This window comes from Passer montanus, unplaced genomic scaffold (genome assembly GCF_014805655.1).
Source record: "Passer montanus isolate IOZ18808 unplaced genomic scaffold, ASM1480565v1 scaffold302, whole genome shotgun sequence".
Lineage (NCBI taxonomy): Eukaryota > Metazoa > Chordata > Aves > Passeriformes > Passeridae > Passer > Passer montanus.
Genome location: NW_024367731.1, coordinates 62381 through 81943, shown reverse-complemented (window position 1 = coordinate 81943; position 19563 = coordinate 62381). Strand labels below are relative to the sequence as shown.

Here is a 19563-nt window from a genome sequence, read left to right as displayed (position 1 = left end):
CTCCAGGCCAATGGATGAATCATTGATTTCGTCAGAGAGGGCATCCAAGCGACTCACCAATGCATCATTGCCACTGGGTTTTTTCTTGCTTTTCTTTCTCATCAGGATTTCAGACCATAACTTGTGATAGTCTCTCCTCAGCTCTTCAAGGTGACCACAAGACAGCTCATCCATAAAGACCTTCATCCACTGCAGGAAGTATTTCTTGGTGCCTGCTGGCTGGGCCTGGAGGAAGCCAAGGAATGATTTCATCAGTGGGTTGAGAGGGAAAGCTTGCTTCAGTTGCTTTTCTCTTATTGCTTTCTTCTCATTTTCAATTTGGCTTCGATGATGCTCAATGCTCTTGTTCCTCTTCTCCTGCAAGCGAGTGAGTTCTTTGTCCTTTTGGCACCACTGGTACCACAGTTTTCCTTGAAGCGGCAGCAGCTGGGACTTGATCTCAGACAGCTTCTCTTTCTTCAGAAACTCCACCAGCTCCTTTGCCTTTGCTTTGGCTGTCACACATGCAGGTTGATCTGCATCCACTACGAATCCATGCTGGCGAGGTTTGTCCGCTCAGGCCTCCAGGCTGAAACCTGCATTAGTCCCTTCCAGGAGATCACTGATAGTTTTGGTCAGTTGGTCCATCAATTCTGCTTCGTTTCTGTTTTTGATCCCTATTTTTATGTTTTTGCTGGCTTGTCCAGCTGCAACATTCTCTTGTTCCGTGAGAAGACAAACCAAAGGGCTTTGCGACTGCCACAGGTCCTGCAGAAGCTTTTTCCCCCTGCTGTCCATGTGGTCCAACTCAGATACGAGAGCCACGTTGACAGCAGATATCTCCCGCAGGAACTGCAGCTGTGCTCCATGATCCCTGGCATCTCCATGCAGGTTACAGAAAGCCACGCAGCGCCCAAAGGTGTCATCGGGGTTTTCACGGGGGCAGTACCAGGCGATCTCCACCAGCCCTTCCATCAGCAAACGCTCTCTGGTGCTGCCTCTGCAGTGGCGGTGGAAGAAAGTGTCGTGTTTGCGTTTGCTCAGCAGAGCGTTCAGGAGCTGGGACTTGGAAGAGGAGGCTGAGCTGCCAATGCGGATGAAGGACACGATGGGTGTCTGTGCCTGAAAGATGAGTTTGTTGTTGTAACTCTTTGTTTGGGCCTGCTTTCCTGACTTCTCCACTTCTTTCCAGCTCCTTTGTATATGGCTTAGGGCGTAGAGCAGGAACTCGATGCGTGAAGTGCTCGGGTTGGGCAGCAGCAGAGGCAGCGCCAGTTGGCAGAAGGCCAGCTTGGTTGCAAGGGTCTGTCTCAGGAAGTCATCAGCACAATGGAAAATGGCCATCTGCAGGTCCATGGGGTGCACATGGCTGTCGATGCTTTCATGTTCAGGGGCTGGTTCTGTCAGATTGTCAAAAAACTCTTCAAAGGAGTCTGACTGCCAGTCCAAGGCGCTTGAGCAACTGGAGGAACTCCTGGTTTGCCATGGCTTCATTTGCTTTGGATTTGCTGCTATCTGACTTAGATTGGGATTGACTGGGGTCTTCAGGTGTTGGAAAAGTGTCTTCCAGGTCTCTAAGTATGTTCTGCATCCTCTGTTCATCCCATTTGTCATCCAAGCACCCACTGATCAAGGAATCCAAATCCCGTTCCAGCCTCTCCCAGTTCTCACCTCCACTGTGCTTTTGGAGGAGATTCTTTATCCGTGTGGACCACAAGTCTTTCATGTGATCTTCCATGAAAACTAATCGCTCCCTCTTCTGCTCATGGGACAGCTCTTGACTTTCGGGTGTCACAGTCAGACCCCTCAGCAGGAGGAAGGCCTGAGCTCTGCTGGCATCTTGCTCCTTCAGGTTCACGTACTCCTCGTGTGCCGCTTCCATTTCCTTGGCCATGTACTGAATTTCTGGGTGTCCAAGTAGGTGCTGAAAAGTGCTGCTTTCCACCTGGTACCCTGTGCTGGTCACAATCAAGAGCACCAAGAGTTCCATGTCCTTCTGAGCCTGTTCCTGGAGAGACTGCAGTAAGGAATAAATGGCGAGGCTGCTGGTCAGGGTGGCTTCTATCTTTGCTTCATGAACGTCAGAAGCAGAGCTTCCTGGTGCATAGGTGACAGCATGGATGTGCTCCTTCATTTGCTGCAGTGTTTTGATGAGCTCCTGAAGCTCAGAGACTTTTGGCGGTCTGGGAAGCAGGTGCTCAGTCTGGAAGATCCATTGCATAATGAAGGAAGCCTCAGGGAAGTCCTTGACAGAGTAGATATGAGGATTCAGGAGACTCCTCAGCATTACCTTGATAGAGGTGGTGTTTTCTGGAGGTGACTCCTGGCAGCTCTGCACGGTGTTCACCAGGAACTCCTGCAGGGCTTTGTCCGACAGGCACACGTTGATCCACACACTGGAGTTCCTGGTTTTAGCACTCAAATCATCTTTTAGCTCCAGCAGCATGAGCAGCTTCTCTTCATCCCCTTTCGTCACTGGACCCTTCTACACTGGCCCTGAAGCGACCCCAGCTGCCTCCAACAAAGCTGTTCAGGGCTTCAGCCACCCCGGAGCCACCAAGTTCAAAATCTGTGGTGACAGGAGGAAAAGTGCCTGCAAACCTGCTACTGGGCACCTGCCTTTAAATCTTCGGGGGTTTTGACCCTGTCACACAAGTCTGAAGATTGTCCCAGTCTCAGTTCATTTGGATACTGGAGAGATTTATTCCTTGTGTAATGTGTGATTTAGATAATTTGTGCTTATGTAGAATGTAAGTACAAAATATCCATGATCTAAGTTATAATGTTTGAAAGAAATATTCTAATGAATTACAAATCTATACGTGGGAGTCGAGGGACTACCTCATACCGAGAGAGTGCTGCATGCCATTGTGAAACCACAGAGGGCAGCGAGGAGAAGCCCGATTGACGATTGAAAGAGCCTGGCTCTGGAGGAGATGAGTCCTTACTCAAGAACCACCTGGGTGATGAATACTTGACAAGTACCGAGATCAAGACAGCAAGAGCCACTTGGGAGTTTGCATTCCAATGCCAGGTTCCCGAAACTCAACATTCAGCATTCATCACTTGCCAGGAACTACATTGTCCAGCCCAACACAGAGAAAGGAGACAACGTGAATATGTTTAACCATGAAAAGAACAAGAGAGACTCGGCCTCGGGCTAATTAAAGTGTATAAAAACTGCCCAGACACACACACTTTCGTGAACAGAGTGGAGTTCTGACGCGATAGAGGTCAGACCAGTGTTCACCCAGCGCTGAACCCGGGTTCGACGCTGTCCCTTTTGATTGTGGCTATCGGAGACCGTATCTCGGCCGTGAAATAAAATTTATCTTTATTAATTATTAATTTGGCTCCGCCGATTTTTACCTATAACAATCTTGGTGACCCCAACCTGGTCTGATTTAGGGGTTCGGGGATACCCCTTTCTCCAATCTGGAGGTGCCCCACTGATTTCCGTGACCTGATGAAGTTGGGAAACCTCATAGAACCAGACAACCAAACTAAAAAGTCAGAGCCACAATCAAGGAAGGGATAAAAACAGGCCCAAAATAGCTCTTTGGGACTTGGAGGAGGGTCTCCAAAGCTGCGGCAAAATTTTTTTCACTCATAAAAGTCGATGGGCACAAAGAAGCCACACGGGAAGCAGGACCGTAAAGTATCGTGTGGATGAGTGAGGTGTGATTGAGCACGTGTGTGAGACGTGATACTGTCACTTAGCGAGTGTGGACCCCAAGATCGTAGTTCCCCTCTCCCGCAAGGGATGGGGTCGGTCAAGGGGGAAGTGGATGAATTCATTTTCATGTGTAAAGCCTGTAACTCAGGGTGAGTTCAGGGGTTCAGTCACGGACAGGATCAGAAAGGGAGGGTACATTCCCAGGCGTTCTGGAACTGGTAAACTTTTTGATCCAGGACTATGGTAAGTCCAGGTAAGGAACAGAGAAGCTTCTTACCAGTTGGAAAACCCACAGATCGGTTCACTGTGAGGCTAGTAGACTGGTAACTTTGAATAAGGATTAAACACAGGTACGGTAGTGATTAAGAGAAAATTTTTAGGACTCGTTTCAAAATGCAACACAGAATCACAGTAAGGAAAAATCTAAAAAGGTAGATTCGAGGAAGACAGGGCAAAAGGGAAAAACCCAGGGTAAACCTGAAAAAGAACAAGGGAGCAGTTTACCTGGAATTCCGAGGAATAGTCTGTTGGGGTGGATATTAGAGCACTGGGAGGATTGTCCCGAAAGATGAAGGCGATCCAAGGAACTAATGATACATTATTGCGTAGAAGTATGGGGAGGCAAAGAGATTAAAAGACAACTAATTTGGCCGATGTTTATGGGCACAAAGAAGCCACACGGGAAGCAGGACCGTAAGTATCGTGTGGATGAGTGAGGTGTGATTGAGCACGTGTGTGAGACGTGATACTGTCACTTAGCGAGTGTGGACCCCAAGATCGTAGTTCCCCTCTCCCGCAAGGGATGGGGTCGGTCAAGGGGGAAGTGGATGAATTCATTTTCATGTGTAAAGCCTGTAACTCAGGGTGAGTTCAGGGGTTCAGTCACGGACAGGATCAGAAAGGGAGGGTACATTCCCAGGCGTTCGGGAACTGGTAAACTTTTTTGATCCAGGACTATGGTAAGTCCAGGTAAGGAACAGAGAAGCTTCTTACCAGTTGGAAAACCCACAGATCGGTTCACTGTGAGGCTAGTAGACTGGTAACTTTGAATAAGGATTAAACACAGGTACGGTAGTGATTAAGAGAAAATTTTTAGGACTCGTTTCAAAATGCAACAGAGAATCACGGTAAGGAAAAATCTAAAAAGGTAGATTCGAGGAAGACAGGGCAAAAGAAGAGCAAGATTCAGGGAAAAACCCAGGGTAAACCTGAAAAAGAACAAGGGAGCAGTTTACCTGGAATTCCGAGGGGTGGATATTAGAGCACTGGGAGGATTGTCCCGAAAGATGAAGGCGATCCAAGGAACTAATGATACATTATTGCATAGAAGTATGGGGAGGCAAAGAGATTAAAAGACATCTAATTTGGCCGATGTTTGGCACCTTCAAAAGATAGACTTGACGAGCCTTACATGATTTTGTGTATGATGAAAACCCGTCAGAAAGTGAGGAAAGGATCTGTGCCAGGCTATGAGAATATGCTAGCACGGGATTATTCCCGGTAAGAACTTACAGGAGTGCTGCGATTCAGGGCGAAGAGTGGGAACCCTTAGATAGTGGGAACCTTCTGCCTCCGTATCCTCCATAAGCTCAGGTTCCTTTGCCCTCACCCATGGGTTCGTTGCCCCCACCCACGCAGGCACAGGCACCTCTGCTCCCAGTGCAGCATCCAAAAGTCCCGCTCCCACAAGGGAAGGCTTCGGCTTTGCAGTGTCCGCAAGATAATTCTCAGCCCCCATCCGCACCGCCGCCAGCGGAAAACGACCGGCAGACCTCTCATACTGGGGAAGCCAGTTTTCCTCCAGCCTGCAGAACGTGGCACAAAACAAGGAAAGTAACTAATGATGACAGTGAGAGCGAGGAGGACAAACAGAATCTCCTTCCTTTAAGGGAAGTGCCCAATGCCTCAGGAATAATTGGGTACGTAAACATGCTGATTAATACTGGGGATGTAAGAGCCTTCAAGAAAGAGAAGGGGAAATTGATGGATGACCGATGGAGGTGGCAGAAGGACTAGATGAATTCCTGGGGACAAGCATATACACCTACAATGATATAAATGCTATACTGAGGTCATTGTTTAACACCAAGGAAAGGGACATGATAAGACAAGCAGCAATATGGGACTGGGATCACAGGAATCCCCAAGGGTTGCTGGGAGACCAGAAGTGGCCAGACCGGAGACCATGTGGAATGCTCAAAACGAGGAGGATAGGGTAAAAATGATAGAACTAAGAAATATGGTAATACGAGGTGTAGGGAAAGCAGTGCCAAAGGGGCAAAATATCAGCAAGGTATTTGGAGAATGCCAAAGGAAAGATGAAACACCCACAGAGTGGTTGGAGAGGCTGAGGAAAGGACTTTGAATGTACTCGGGGACAGATACGGATTCCCCAGTCAGGGAAGTCTTGTTAAAAATGCAATTTGGTGCAAAATCGTGGGAGGATATAGGGAGAAAGCTAGAGAAAATAGAAAGCTGGCAAGAAAAATAGTTACAGGATTTACTAAGGGAGGCTCAAAGGGTTTATATGAGGAGAGATGAGGAACAGCAAAAAGCACAGGCAAAGTACTGGTAGCTGCGGTTAGGGAAGCCCAAAACCAGGAATGGGCTCAAGACTCTGTGACACCAGCACAGAGTCATCCGGCTCAGAGAAGACAAAACCTTCCTCAGAGAAGGCACTCAAACAGCAATAAATATAATCCAGAGTGCTTTTATTGCAAGCAGAGGGGGCACCTTCCAAGGGTATGCAAGAAAAGGATGAAGGATAAGAAAATCTTCCAGGAGGATTAGAGGTGTCAGGGGCTTTTTAATTTAGGGTCCAGAACATCCAACGAGCCCTTGATAAAACTAAAAATAGGATGCTGGAAACAAGAATTAACATTTCTAGTAGATTCAGGGGCAGAGCAAAGCACCGTTCAGCGGTTGCCACCAGGATGTATGAGAAGCAAAGACACCATGCTGGTGACTGCGGTGAAGGGAGAGACTTTCAAAGTACCTGTTACAAAGCACGTTGAGATAGAATCAGAAATAAAGTTTTGTTTGGGGAATATGTCACTGGTGGAAGAGGCAGATTATAACCTACTAGGAAAGGATCTAATGCTAGCTCTGGGAATAAGCTTAATCGCACAAAAATCCCAACTCATATAAGTTTATATAAACTAACCACTGAGGATGAAAGCAAGATAAATTCTAAGGACTGGCATATGCAAGGAGAAGCTGGGAGGTTAGATATGGAAATAGATATTGAAATCGAGAGACCAGAAGATCTGATTAGGATCACGCAATACCCTCTACCCATGGAAGGTAGGAAGGGACTAAAACCGGTAATAGAGAAGTTAATCAGAAAAGGAACCTTAGAACTGTGCATGTCTAGACATAACACTCCTATTCTGGCAGTGTGAAAAACAGATGGAAGTTATAGATTAGTGCAGGATTTGAGGGTTGTCAACGAGGGGACAGAAACGCTGTTCCCTACAGTTTCCAATCCTTACACCCTGGTAAATAGTATTTGTCCCGAGGATACCTGGTACAGTGTAATAGATTTGAAAGATGTTTTTGGACCTGTCCCTTAGCTGAAGAAAGTCGAGATTATTTTGCATTTCAATGGGAGGATCCAGAGACAAATTGGAAGCAACAGCTGAGATGGACGTCTTTGCCTCAGGGGTTTGTGGATTCACCAAACCTATTTGGACAGGCTTTTGAGCAATTATTAAGACAGTTTGTGCCACCAGAAGGGACCAAATATTTAGATGACTTACTGGTGGCCGGTCCTAAGGAGGAAGCTGTAAGGGCCAGTACAATATCATTGCTAAATTTCTTAGGAGACAAGGGATTGAAGGTCTCAAAATCCAAACTACAGTTTTACTGAGCCTGAGGTTAAATATTTGGGACACCGGTTATCAAAAGGGAAGAAGAAATTAGACCCTGAAAGAGTGGCAGGAATTGTTGCTTTACCCTCCCCATGGACAAAAAGAGAAATCAGGCAACTGCTGGGACTTTTAGAATACTGCAGACAGTGGATGGAGTGATATAGTGCAAAAGTGAAATTCTTCTATGAGAAATTGACTACTGATAAATTGAAATGGACAGAACGAGATGAGGAAGGATTTAAGGAGCTGAAATAAACACTGATGACAGCTCTGGTGTTAAGTCTACCCAATATAAAAAGACAATTTCAGTTATTTGTGGATGTAAGCAGCCATACTGCCCATGGAGTACTAACACAGGATTGGGCAGGGGATGAGAAACCAGTGGGATATGTGTCAAAGCTTTTGGATCCAGTGAGCAGGGGGTGGCACACTTGTTTGCAAGCAATTGTGGCCGTGGCATTATTAGTGGAAGAAGCTAAAAAGGTAACTTTTGGGGCTCCATTAGTAGTATACACTCCTCATATATTACAACAAAATGCACAAAATGCAGATAAATGGCTCACTGACGCTAGGCTTTTGAAATATGAAGCCATATTAATCCACTCTCATGATCTTGAATTGTGAACAACTGCACGAAACACTGCACAATTCATGTTCTGGAAGCCTCAGGAGAGGCAACGCATGATTGTGTTGAGGTGGTAGAACTACAGACTAAGACCTGACCTAGAAGAAGAAGAATTAGAAGAAGGAGAAAAGTGGTTTGTAGGTGGTTCAGTCAAAGTCATAGACGGGAAAAGGAAGTCAGGATACCCGGTAGTGGATGGTAAGACTAGAGAAGTCATAGAGTCGGGGCTCCTAAGGGCTAGTTGGTCAGCTCAAGCATGTGAATTATATGCAGTATTGAGAACTCTACAAAAACTAAAAGGAAGGAAGGGAACAATTTTTACGGATTCAAAGTACACGTTTGGGGTAGTCCATACCATCAGGAAAATGTGGGAGGAAAGAGGATTAATTAATACCAGGGGACAGGGATTGGTGCATGGAGAAATAATAAGGCAAATCTTAGAGGCCATCAGGGAACCAGAGGCAATTTCAATCGTCCATGTAAAAAGGCACCAAGGAGGAATGCAGTTCCGGACAAAGGAGCGAAAAATGCAACTCTATTGAAGGTAAGTACCCTGGAGATAGAGGAAAGCGGAGCCCAGGAATATTCCCTGTATTCTTCTCCCAAAGAAATTGAAAGATACGAGAAAATAGGGGGAAGATTAGAGGAAGGTAAGTGGAAACTGCTGGACAGGAGAGAATAATGTTCTAAGGAGTATACCAGAAGAATTTTAAAAATATTTACACCAGCCAATGCATTGGGGTACTCAAGCCCTTGCAGAACAGTTCTTGAAATTTTTTGTGTGTAAGGGAATTTATAAGTTGGCCAAACAAGAAGTGCAGGGATGTATGGTCTGCCAGAAAGTCAATTGGGCCAGGGCGCGGCAGGTAGCATTGGGAAGTCGTCCAATAGCATACCGTCCTTTCAAAAGGATTCAGGTGGATTTTACCAAACTACCTAAGGTAGGAAGATACAAATTTTTACTAGTAATAGTGGATAAAATGACCCATTGGGTAGAGGCCTTTCCAAGCTCTAGGGCTATGACTCAGGCAGTACCAAAGTTTTTACCGGAAGAAATTATACCCCAGTACGGACTAGCAAAATGCATAGATTCGGATCAAGGGATACATTTTACCTCTAAAATCATTAAGCAACTAGCAGAAGCCTTAGGGATCAGGTGGGAATACCATACTCTATGGCATCCACAGAGCTCAGGACAGGTTGAGAGAATGAACCAGATGCTGAAAGCTCAATTATCAAAGCGAATGTTAGAAACCAAGATCTGGCTAAAGTGCCTTCCCTTAGCTTTGTTAAACATCAGGACCATGCCCCACTCAGAGACAGGGCTGTCACCTTTTCAGATGCTATATGGGATGCCCTATGAACATGGAGTGCCAGTAGGACACCCAACAATAGAGGACGGACAAATACAGCCCTACCTTATAGCTATGAGTAAGAATCTGAAGGAGTTGCGAAAGCAGGAGATAATAATGCAAGGCACCCCCTTGGGGTTCACCGTACACAAAATACAGCCAGGGGATTGAGTGCTCATAAAAACATGAAGGGACGTCCCACTCTCCCTCACTGGGAAGGCCCTTTTCTCATCCTCTTGACTACAGACACCGCCATCCAGACAGCAGAGAAAGAGTGGACTCACATGTCTTGAGTGAAAAAGATCCAACACCGGGATCTGATGCCTGAGTGGAAAGTTACCTCTCCCCCTGGCTACCTAAAGATAACTTTGTGTTGGCCAAGTAAATGACCGAAAGGGATCAGATAAGTTGTACAAAGCCTGTTGCGAATGTTATCCATTTGTACGTTTTAAGTGCAAATATTGTAACAAGGTGTGCATTACGCATTGTAGAAGCAGATACCAGCCGAAGGGCTGGTGGGAAAAGTGCCTAGAGGAGGAATTGTATCTGACTAGCCGTGTCTTAGAGCTCGCTACTAGTTTGGGTATAATAGAATTAGATTCCCTGGAGTGGTTTCGCCTGTTTCAAAACAGGGTGGGAGGAAAATTAAATTCAAAGGCTCAAATCATAACAGTTGATTGCTGGAGATTAAATAAAGTACCCTGCAGTGGAGATGTAGCTAAACTATTGAGGTGGGGTGCCTTTAAAAGGAGGTATGCAGCTCGGTCCAGAACCCTGGAAGAATATTCTTGCTGCCGAGAAGTTGGCTTATCTCACCGCTGGTGGCCATCCAGTGGGTCCAGGCAAAGGCAGAAGAATACAAATATGGGGAATCCTGATAAGCCTGAGTCTAGTCACGTGCCACTCAACTAGCATGCACCTAGAGCATTTGCCCAGCACAAAGGGGCAAAGTCTTGGTAATGAGTGCGAGTAATGTGTGCAGATTGTCCTGGGAGGACAAGAAGAAGTGGAAACTCCAGCATACCCAGCCCCAGGAGACTGCAGCAAGGGTAAGCAAAGCAGGTACCGTTCCTTAAATAGCACTCAGTATGGGATATGTGAATTGAATGGGAAAACTATATGTTACTTACAAAAGGCGTCCTCTAAGGATGGGCAGTCAGAACATAAAATACGTAAAAGGAATGTTGAACAAATATCTATTCCTATCTGTAACAAATGCAATTGCACGGTATGGGTAGGAGGAAAAATGGGAGTCAGTATTTGTGGCTTATTATTAGGTTAACAAGCTGTGTTATGATAATAACCAACTAGAAATGTGTGCAATGGGGGGAAAAACCTACTGGGTAGGAAGGAACTTGAAATATGAAGGTAGGCTATCCCTCAAAAATGAGCTGGTCATTCTTTACCTCCTTGAGGAACATGATGACAGAGCTTGTCTACAATTTGATAGAACATTCTGCTTTTCAAGAAGTAAGGAAGGAGTAGACCCAGAAAGCCAAATGAAACAAGTAGCCCAAGAGATAAAAAGCCAGGAGGCAGAGATGAGAAAAAGGAGAATAGAACAAGAAAGGCTGAGAACTCTAAGTGAGCAATATGATCAATTAAAAAAGCAATACACTGACTGGGGGTTGCCTACTTCAGATCAGAATTTATTTATAGATCTGATGCAGGAGATTGCTACAGAACTGGGTTTATCAAATTGTTGGATTTGCAGGGGGCTTAAATCAGCTGAGAAATGTCTTTGGAAAGGTGAGAGTTTAACTCCAGAGCAGCTGCTAAAATGGGATAACACTCAAATTTCAAAGGCAAGACAGAGGCCCAAGGGATGGGTCCTACACCAGCGAGTGATTGGAACAATTTGCATCAGCAGGGAAGGGAGAGAATATAATGAGGTAGTGGAATATACCCCATGTATCTCCACCCTGACAGTAAATTCAAATAATAGAAGCAGAATCTGGCAACCAGAACCCTCTGCTGGATATTGGAGTCGTGAAAAAGGGACCACCTGTGAGTGGAGTGAGAGGATTGAGCTCTGTTGGAACAAAGGCTCTGGAGCTAATCCTTACCAGTCCTTGGGGGAACTGAAAGGTTACTGGAACAAACCAGAAAATACCAAGGGTAATTGGAAAACCCCAGATGGCATATATTGGATTTGGAGGAAAAAAGCATACAGTGAGCTACCCCAAAAATGGAAAGGGTCGTGCACCCTAGGACTAATCAGACCTGTTTTCTTCACACTTCCTAGGTCAGAGAGTAGCTCATTGGGAGCAGCCCTGTATGAAACCTTAAGTAGGGAAAAGAGAGAGATAAAAAAAGTTCCCTATTGTAGGTGGTAGCCAGACACGGAGCGAGGAAGAGTGGCCTGTAGAAAGGATAATAGAATATTATGGCCCTGCCACGTGGGCCCAAGATGGGAGTTGGGGGTATAGAACCCAAATTTATCTATTGAACAGACTAATACGACTTCAGGCTATAGTAGAGATTGTTCTGAATCATACCTCAGATGCCCTTGAACTGTTGTCTAGACAGCATTCTCAAATGTGGGCTTTTGTATATCAAAATTAAATAAGCCTGGATTATTTGTTAGCTGAAGAAGGGGGTGTTTGTGGACAATTTAATGAATCAGAGTGCTGTATAGAAATTGACAATTACAGGGAGACCATCTGAAGTCTGGCAGCAGAAGTTAAAAGGGTAGCACATGGACCAGTTCAGAAATTAAATTCCATCCTCCAAGCATCCTGGTGGGATCATTTTTTCGAGGGAGTTTGGTGGAAGAAAATAGTATTCTTTATACTATGTTCAATAGCTGGGGTTATATTCCTAGCCTGCTTAATACTATGTTTTATTAGATTAATACACTCAGTTGTACAAGGCATACAGATAGCAGCTATGCCCATGGACTCAGAATGTGCTACCGGAAAAATAAGCCAGGTATCTAAAATAATGAAATTAGAAGAAAAAGACAAAGACAAAAGCAGCAGAGGCCCTGGCCAAGTTTGAAAAACAAGTGATAGAAAACAGGGCTGTCTATAGAGTATATCGAGAAATATCCCATGAAGAATAGGAAAGAGACAGAGAATTTGAAGAAGATTAAGAGGTCGCTATATTTCCTAAGAACACCAAATAGTTAACACATGTAGATATTAAAGTAGTTACATGGGCTAAGGGAAATTCACAAATAATTAAAGGTTCTAAGAATTATAGCACGAATTAATATGTTTACGTAGAAGGGGAGGGATTGTAATGTGTAATTTAGATAACTCATGCTTATGTAGAATATAAGCACAAAATATCCGTTATGTAAGTTATAATGTTTGAAAGAAATATTCTAATGAGTTACAAATCTACACGTGGGAGCCGAGGGATTACCTCATACCAAGAGACTGCTGCATGCCATTGTGACACCACAGAGGGCAGCAAGGAGAAGCCTGATTGACAATTGAAAGAGCCTGGCTCTGGAGGAGATGAGTCCTTACTCAAGAACCACCTGGGTGATGAATACTTGACAAGTACCAAGATCAAGACAGCAAGAGTCACTCGGGGTGTGGATGGATGGCATTTGTCAGCTGTGCTGAGAAGGAGTCAGTGCTGTGAGGAGCTGCGCATGAGAAATCACCAAGAAGGTATGAAACTTTTGCAATAAGATGGCAACTATTGGTGACCCCGACGTGATCAAGGACCCAGGATGATGCTGGGTTCCCCCTGAATGACAGTGTGTGCAGTAGGACACAAGCTGCATGACAGAAGTGGCAAATGGCATGGCCACAGCAGCAGCCGGTGCCTCAGCAACAGCATGGCCTCCGAGAAGTATGGGGGGAGGTTTGCTAAGTCCCTGCTACGTGAGCACTGGATCAAAAGCAACATGGAGCTTGGAGAGGCAGAGTCAGAGCTGCACAGACAACATGTAAGAGAAGCCCTCTAAAATTGTATAGTGGCCATCTCCACAGTAACCTGACATGATTTGGAGTGGGCTGTAGGGCAAGGTGCAGCCAGAGATGGAGCCCAGGGGGAAGCTGCCTGGTCTGGACCTGACAGATTTTGACACCTGAGGTACAGGTGAGCTGCTGGGGACACAATGGGAAATAAAATATCGAGTGCAGAACAGATTGTTTTATACACATGGAAAGAAGTTAAGGAAAGACTGTGAAATATAGTGTCAAAAATGGGGCAAGGCAGCTGCAGATTTGGCTGCCACCTGGAAATCACTTTATAAGACTTTAAAAGAATGGAAAACAGAGCAGGACAAGAGAAGCTTGCAGTGATTAACTAATACAACAAAAACTGTAGAAGGAAGTCAAGAATTATTAAAACTGCAGTGGGGGCTGGGGAAAGAGTTGCTCTGTTATTTAGTATGGTGTATTTGTTTGCTGATGAAATGTGCATTTTGTTTGTGAATTGCAACTTTGATTAGGCATTGAATTGTGAATTGTGAATTGAATTGTGAATTGAATCTTTGATTAGGCATAAGTGTAAGAGTTTATATTCCATAAGCATAAGTACACTCAACAGATGCTGGATCAATGTTGTTCAAGGTTCTATGGCTGTTGATGAAGTTATGTGGCTGTTGATTTGTTGCTATCTTATTATATAGCCTTTAACTTCTTCTTGGTGAATTGTGAATTGAATTGTGAATTGAATCTTTGATTAGGCATAAGTGTAAGAGTTTATATTCCATAAGCATAAGTACACTCAACAGATGCTGGATCAATGTTGTTCAAGGTTCTATGGCTGTTGATGAAGTTATGTGGCTGTTGATTTGTTGCTATCTTATTATATAGCCTTTAACTTCTTCTTGTGAGCTGCCTTATAAAGTTGTACAGCTGTTGATATTGTCAGTATTCTAGAGATATAAGTATAAAAGTTTTCTGATTACATGTAAGGTAAGTTTGGGTAAATATTCTAGAAGTACAAGGGTTTCTGATTATATGTAATGTAAGTTTGGGTAACGATATGTAATATAGGTTTGGGTAAATATTTCAGAAGTGTAAGGGTTTGTTTTGATGATATGTAATGTAAGTTTGGGTCAATATTCTGCAAGTATAAGGGTTTCTGATCATATGTAATGTAAGTTTGAGTAATGAATCAAGGTCGTCACACATGCATTCCAAAGTTAAATAAAAATTACACAAAAGATGATTGTACTGGGTTTACTATCTTCTGCAAAGGGTCCTGCAAAAGATACTAAACACAACATTAGTTTAACTCATTCTTGTGAGTTAACCTTTGATTAGGCAATTAGGCATGGATCTAAAGATTTTGATGATAAGTACTCTGTGAATTTAGAGAATGAATCAAGTCTATACTGTGAAAAAGCAAAACTTAATTAGAACTTAGAAACATATACTGTGATATAGAAGTCTAAGCACAAGGGTTTTTGGTGATAAGCCTTAGGTTGATGTTCTAGATTGTGAAGAGCAAAACTAAATCTGGACTTAGAAACATATGTTCCTACTGTAATATGTTGCCTGAACATTCATATAACTTTAGTCCTAAGTAATATATGTGACTATATTATGTCAATTTACATGAACATATCTTTCTAGAGATACTGCAACTTTGTAATTGAAAGAAAAGAGAGAATTGTGGATAGATGGAGTTTGTTGGCTGTGCTGAGAAGAAAGAGTCAGTGCTGTGAGGAACTGCCCATGAGAAATCACCCAAGAAGGTGCGAAACCTTTGCAATAAGATGGCAGCATTGGGGAACTTCCATCCCAACATCAGCACTCATCATTTGCCGGGAACTACATTGTCCAGCACAACACAGAGAAAGGAGACAACATGAATATGTTTAACCATGAAAAGAACAAGAGACACTCAGCCTCGGGCTAATTAAAGTGTATAAAAACTGCCCAGACACACACACTTTCGTGAACAGAGTGGAGTTCTGACGCGATAGAGGTCAGACCAGTGTTCACCCAGCTCTGAATCCGGGCTCGACGCTGTCCCTTTTGATTGTGGCTATTGGAGACCATATCTCGGCCGTGAAATAAAATTTATCTTTATTAATTATTAATTTGGCTCCGTCGATTTTTACCTATAACACTTGCAAAAACTCCTTCTGAGCATTCAGTTTCTGTCCTGTTGCCAGTACAAGCTGATTTTTACTGCATTTTAATCCAGTTCTAAATTAGAAACCCAGCCCAGTTCCATAAACCAGCCTCTGGGCTGACTGACAGAGGTTCCAACTAATAACAAGTCTCCTCAAGCACCAGCATTTGACTGGTTCAGACTCTAGGGGGCATGGAGATTAGACCAATGGCTGTTTCAAGCGGGGAGTTTTGAACTTCTTATAAAAGCAAGCCCTGAACAATAAAACAGGCTGTTTGACTGATGAACAATGGAGGTCTGTCATGTGTTACATCTCAGATGCATGGACACCACATGTCACTGTCCCATCAAGGCCACAGCACTCTTACCAGAACAGGTATTGATCCAAGTGGCTTGGACTAGGGCTCCTGCACCCTTGCAGAGACTTCAGGGGCAGCTTTCCTGCTGCAGTTAGTGTTTGTGTGACCCCAGTTTTCAGTTTCATATTCTGGATTCTCTGATAATTGTTGTTTCCGAAGCCCTCCCTGTGTTGGTATCTCCCTAAGGTGTATCCACCCCTGATGTAAACCATTCGCCTTTCTCCTCCCTTTACTCTCATTGGAACTGGATCTGTAAACCACACCCCTCACTCCTCCCTAAAGGTTATCCCATTGTCTGGGTGTTTGTACCTGCCCACCAGGTACAAAGGCCATTTTGGCCTTTATATAAACCGATGCAGAGTTTGCTCTTTCTCTTTTGCATCTCTGGATTAAAGACTTTCTGGAAAGTCAAGCGGAGCTCATCGTTGACTCTTTTACTTTTCTCCCTGACGCTGCTAAAGCTAATTCTACTGTCGAGCCACAGCTCTGAAGTTCAGCTCCTGGAGAATTTATCCTGGAGTTGTTCCGTACACCTGTAGTGTGGCTGCGGGTGTTCTAAAAGAGCGAACTAGAGACTCCAGTGATTGCGTCAATTTCCCTCAGGAGCCTGTGCAGATTTGGGCAATGTGTGCAAGGGCAGTGGGCTCTGATTCCCCTCACTCACCTCACAGCAGATGCTCCTGTTGCTCCCAGCCTTGGCTTCCCAGCAGACACCAGCAGCCGAGTGCCCCAGCTCAGGGGACCCAGCACAGCAGCAGGGACAGGCCTGGGGTACACGGTGAGTGTGGAGAGAAAGATGGGAACCCCTCAAGGACTCAGGAGGAAGAGCACCAGGAAGGAAAGGCCCAAAGTCCTAAAGGACAAGAGCAGACAGTCAGGAGAATAGGAGCCCATGAGCATGGCAGATTCATTCCAGGGAGCACTGGAGGTCAGCCCTTCTCCTCCACTGGGGACTGCCCAGGCAGCAAAGACACCTCAGGGCTCTTCTGGGGAGGTGAGCAGAGCAGGGTTTCACCTGGGACCTACATCCCTGTTCCCCCACCAGAAAAAAGGGATGAGACATGCTGGAGGGGTGGGACAGAGCAAAGCCCATGAAGGTCAGCAAGGCCAAGTGCAGGTGCTGTCCCTGGGTTGGGGCAATTCCAGGCACAGACACAAGCTGGGAAGAGAATGGATTGAGAGCAGCCCTGAGGAGAAGGACTCGGGGCTGCTGATGGGTGAGAGGCTGTCCAGGGAATATCTGTGCTCTCAGGGCAGCAGCCAAGGTGTGGAGGGGGCAGAGCCAGGGGAAGCAGAGCCTGACCCCCCCTGGCTGTCCCCTCCTGGCAGGGAGTTGTGCAGAGCTACAAGGTCTCCCCTGAGCCTCCTTTTCTCCATGTCTCTCCTATCAAGGGGTCACAGACCTGCCCCCAGCACTGGAGGTGTCCCAGCAGTGCCAGATATGGGGAGAGGCACTGCCCTAGCCCTGCTACCACCCCAGAGCTGGTACAGCCCAGCAGACATTGGCCACTGGCACACCTGGGCTCGTGGCCAGCTACTGGCACCAGCACCCCCAGGAAATCTTGTCCAGCACCATCAAACTATGACACCCTCTCTGCCAGAGCTGCACCTTGTGCTGCATGGCTCCCTTGGGCTCAGGAGCTCCTCAGTGTCCCTTCAGGAGCAGCCAGAGAACCGTTCCCTCTCTGCCCCTGCCAGCCTGGGACAGCAGGAGCACACTCCTGCCTCGCCCCCAGCCAGCAGGAACGTGCACTCTGCAAACTGAAACCATCTGCACTCCTGACTCCATGGCAGCAGTGACCCAGCCAGGGCTGCAGAAGGCTGGGGATCATCCTGCATGAAGCTCCTCTGCTCCTGCTCTGTCAGCTCCAGGGACACCAGCTCCTCTCCAAGGACAGCCTCCTTCCCTGTTGGGGACATGTTGCCTCCGTCACATCCCTCCAAATCCACTGGTTCTTTTCCAAATCAATGGTTTGTGGCCAGAGAGCTGCTGCCAGGCACAGCTCAAAGGCTGAGGCACAGCCAGGGACTGGCACAGGGTGCCCAGAGGAGCTGTGGCTGCCCCTGGATCCCTGGAAGTGTTCCAGACCAGACTGGACTGGGCTTGGAACAGCCTCGGATAGTGGAAGGTTTCATTGCCCATGGCAGGGGAGGGCAGTGGATAGGCTTTAAGGTCCCTCCCAACCCCATTGGTGACCCTGACAAGGTAACCCAGCTTTGGAAGCTGCAGAGGGCAGAGCACGCCAAGCCTCAATGCCTAGGTCAAGGCTGTAATACGTGACCCAGTACTGAGATTTGTGCTGGATCAGCCACTTCCCAAAAGCTAAAACAGCCAAGACTAAGACCTGGTTTTGCACTAGGAGATGGGAAGGACGTGGGTTCCATTGGTATGACTGTATAGAGCAGCCATGGGGCAGGAGCATGATGGTCCTGATTTCCATGGGGGCAGTTCCTGGGCTGGCCCTGCTCCCAGGAAACCCACAGCCCCCTCTGCAGTCCCTTCATGGGGGAACAGCCCAAGAGCTGGTGTATGCATCAACAGGTCACCATTGCCTCCCTGTACTCCAACCCAGGAGGAGAAGCTCCCAGTCACATCCTTACCCCTTAAGAAGGGAGGGTGTTCCATGTCTCACATGGTCCCACCTTTAGCACACTGGTCCTTGCTGCACCCACAGCCCTCCCAATCCCAGGTCTCAATGCAAGCCTTCTGCCACAAAATCCTGGTTCTCTCTGCAGTCCCCCCAGCCCACAAACCTCGGGTCTCACTGCAGCCAGCCTCCTAAACCCTGTGTTTCTTTGATACCACCCCCAACCTGGGGTCTCACCGCAGAGCTCTCCATACCCCAAAACCCACATGTTTCACTGGAGCCTCCCCCCAAAACCCTGGCTTTCTTCAAACGCCCTGCCATGGTTTGACACCGGCCAAAAACCAGGTACCTACGAAGAAAACTCTTCACTCATGCTCTTCTGCTGTAGTTGAACAGAGGAGGGGAAAATGAGGGGTCCAGTAAACTGGCTGAGGAGAAGCTTACCACACACCCCTGGAGGGACAACCTTTAAGCAACAACCTCCCTAGTCATGACGAGGACAAAAAGCTTCCTCTGGACTTCATTGTTGCCGTATGTTGATTCTATTTATCCCACTGGCCCTTCCCCTTTGTTCTACCCCTGTGCCCTCATCTCATTCATTCTGATGTTCTGCGTGCTCCCCCTCCACCCCCCCATTTCTATCCCTATATAAATCCCTGCTCTCTCTGCCTGGAGAGTTCTTAGTGTCTGGACCCCTTTGCAGTAGGAGCTCCATAAAGACCCTCCATGGAACCCCATATGAAGACTCCATCCTTTCCTTCTGCATCTCTCATGGCTGAAATCACCCAAGGGCTGAAATCACTCAGCAAGAGCGAGACGTGCCTGTGCACCCAGGGCATCTTTTTAAACATGCTTTTCTGGGAAGGTCGTGGTACTCTACCATTTCCACCTGCTGTGACAGGTGGCGCCCGAACAGGGGCCCCATTTAGGGCATCCCTGGAGAAGAATCTCCACCAGCCTTGTGCTACAAGCTGGTTTCAGGATAGCCACTTCCTTGAGGAGAACCACTTGCGTTCTAAGGAGTGTTATCTGAAAGGCAAACGGGACCCGGTTTAGTTTGACATGAA

General features: G+C 46.2%; 1 protein-coding gene across 1 annotated transcript in view; it reads right to left on the bottom strand.

Annotated features, from left to right (window-relative positions):
* The window catches only part of LOC120504826 (interferon-induced very large GTPase 1-like), a 22227-nt gene extending 2806 nt beyond the window's left edge, over window positions 1-19421 (bottom strand). The window contains 3 exon segments of the mRNA XM_039714692.1: window positions 58-1413; window positions 1415-2464; window positions 19377-19421. Of these exon segments, the coding sequence (XP_039570626.1) occupies window positions 58-1413; window positions 1415-2464; window positions 19377-19421 (2451 nt within the window).
* Between the last annotated feature and the right edge of the window lie 142 nt (window positions 19422-19563).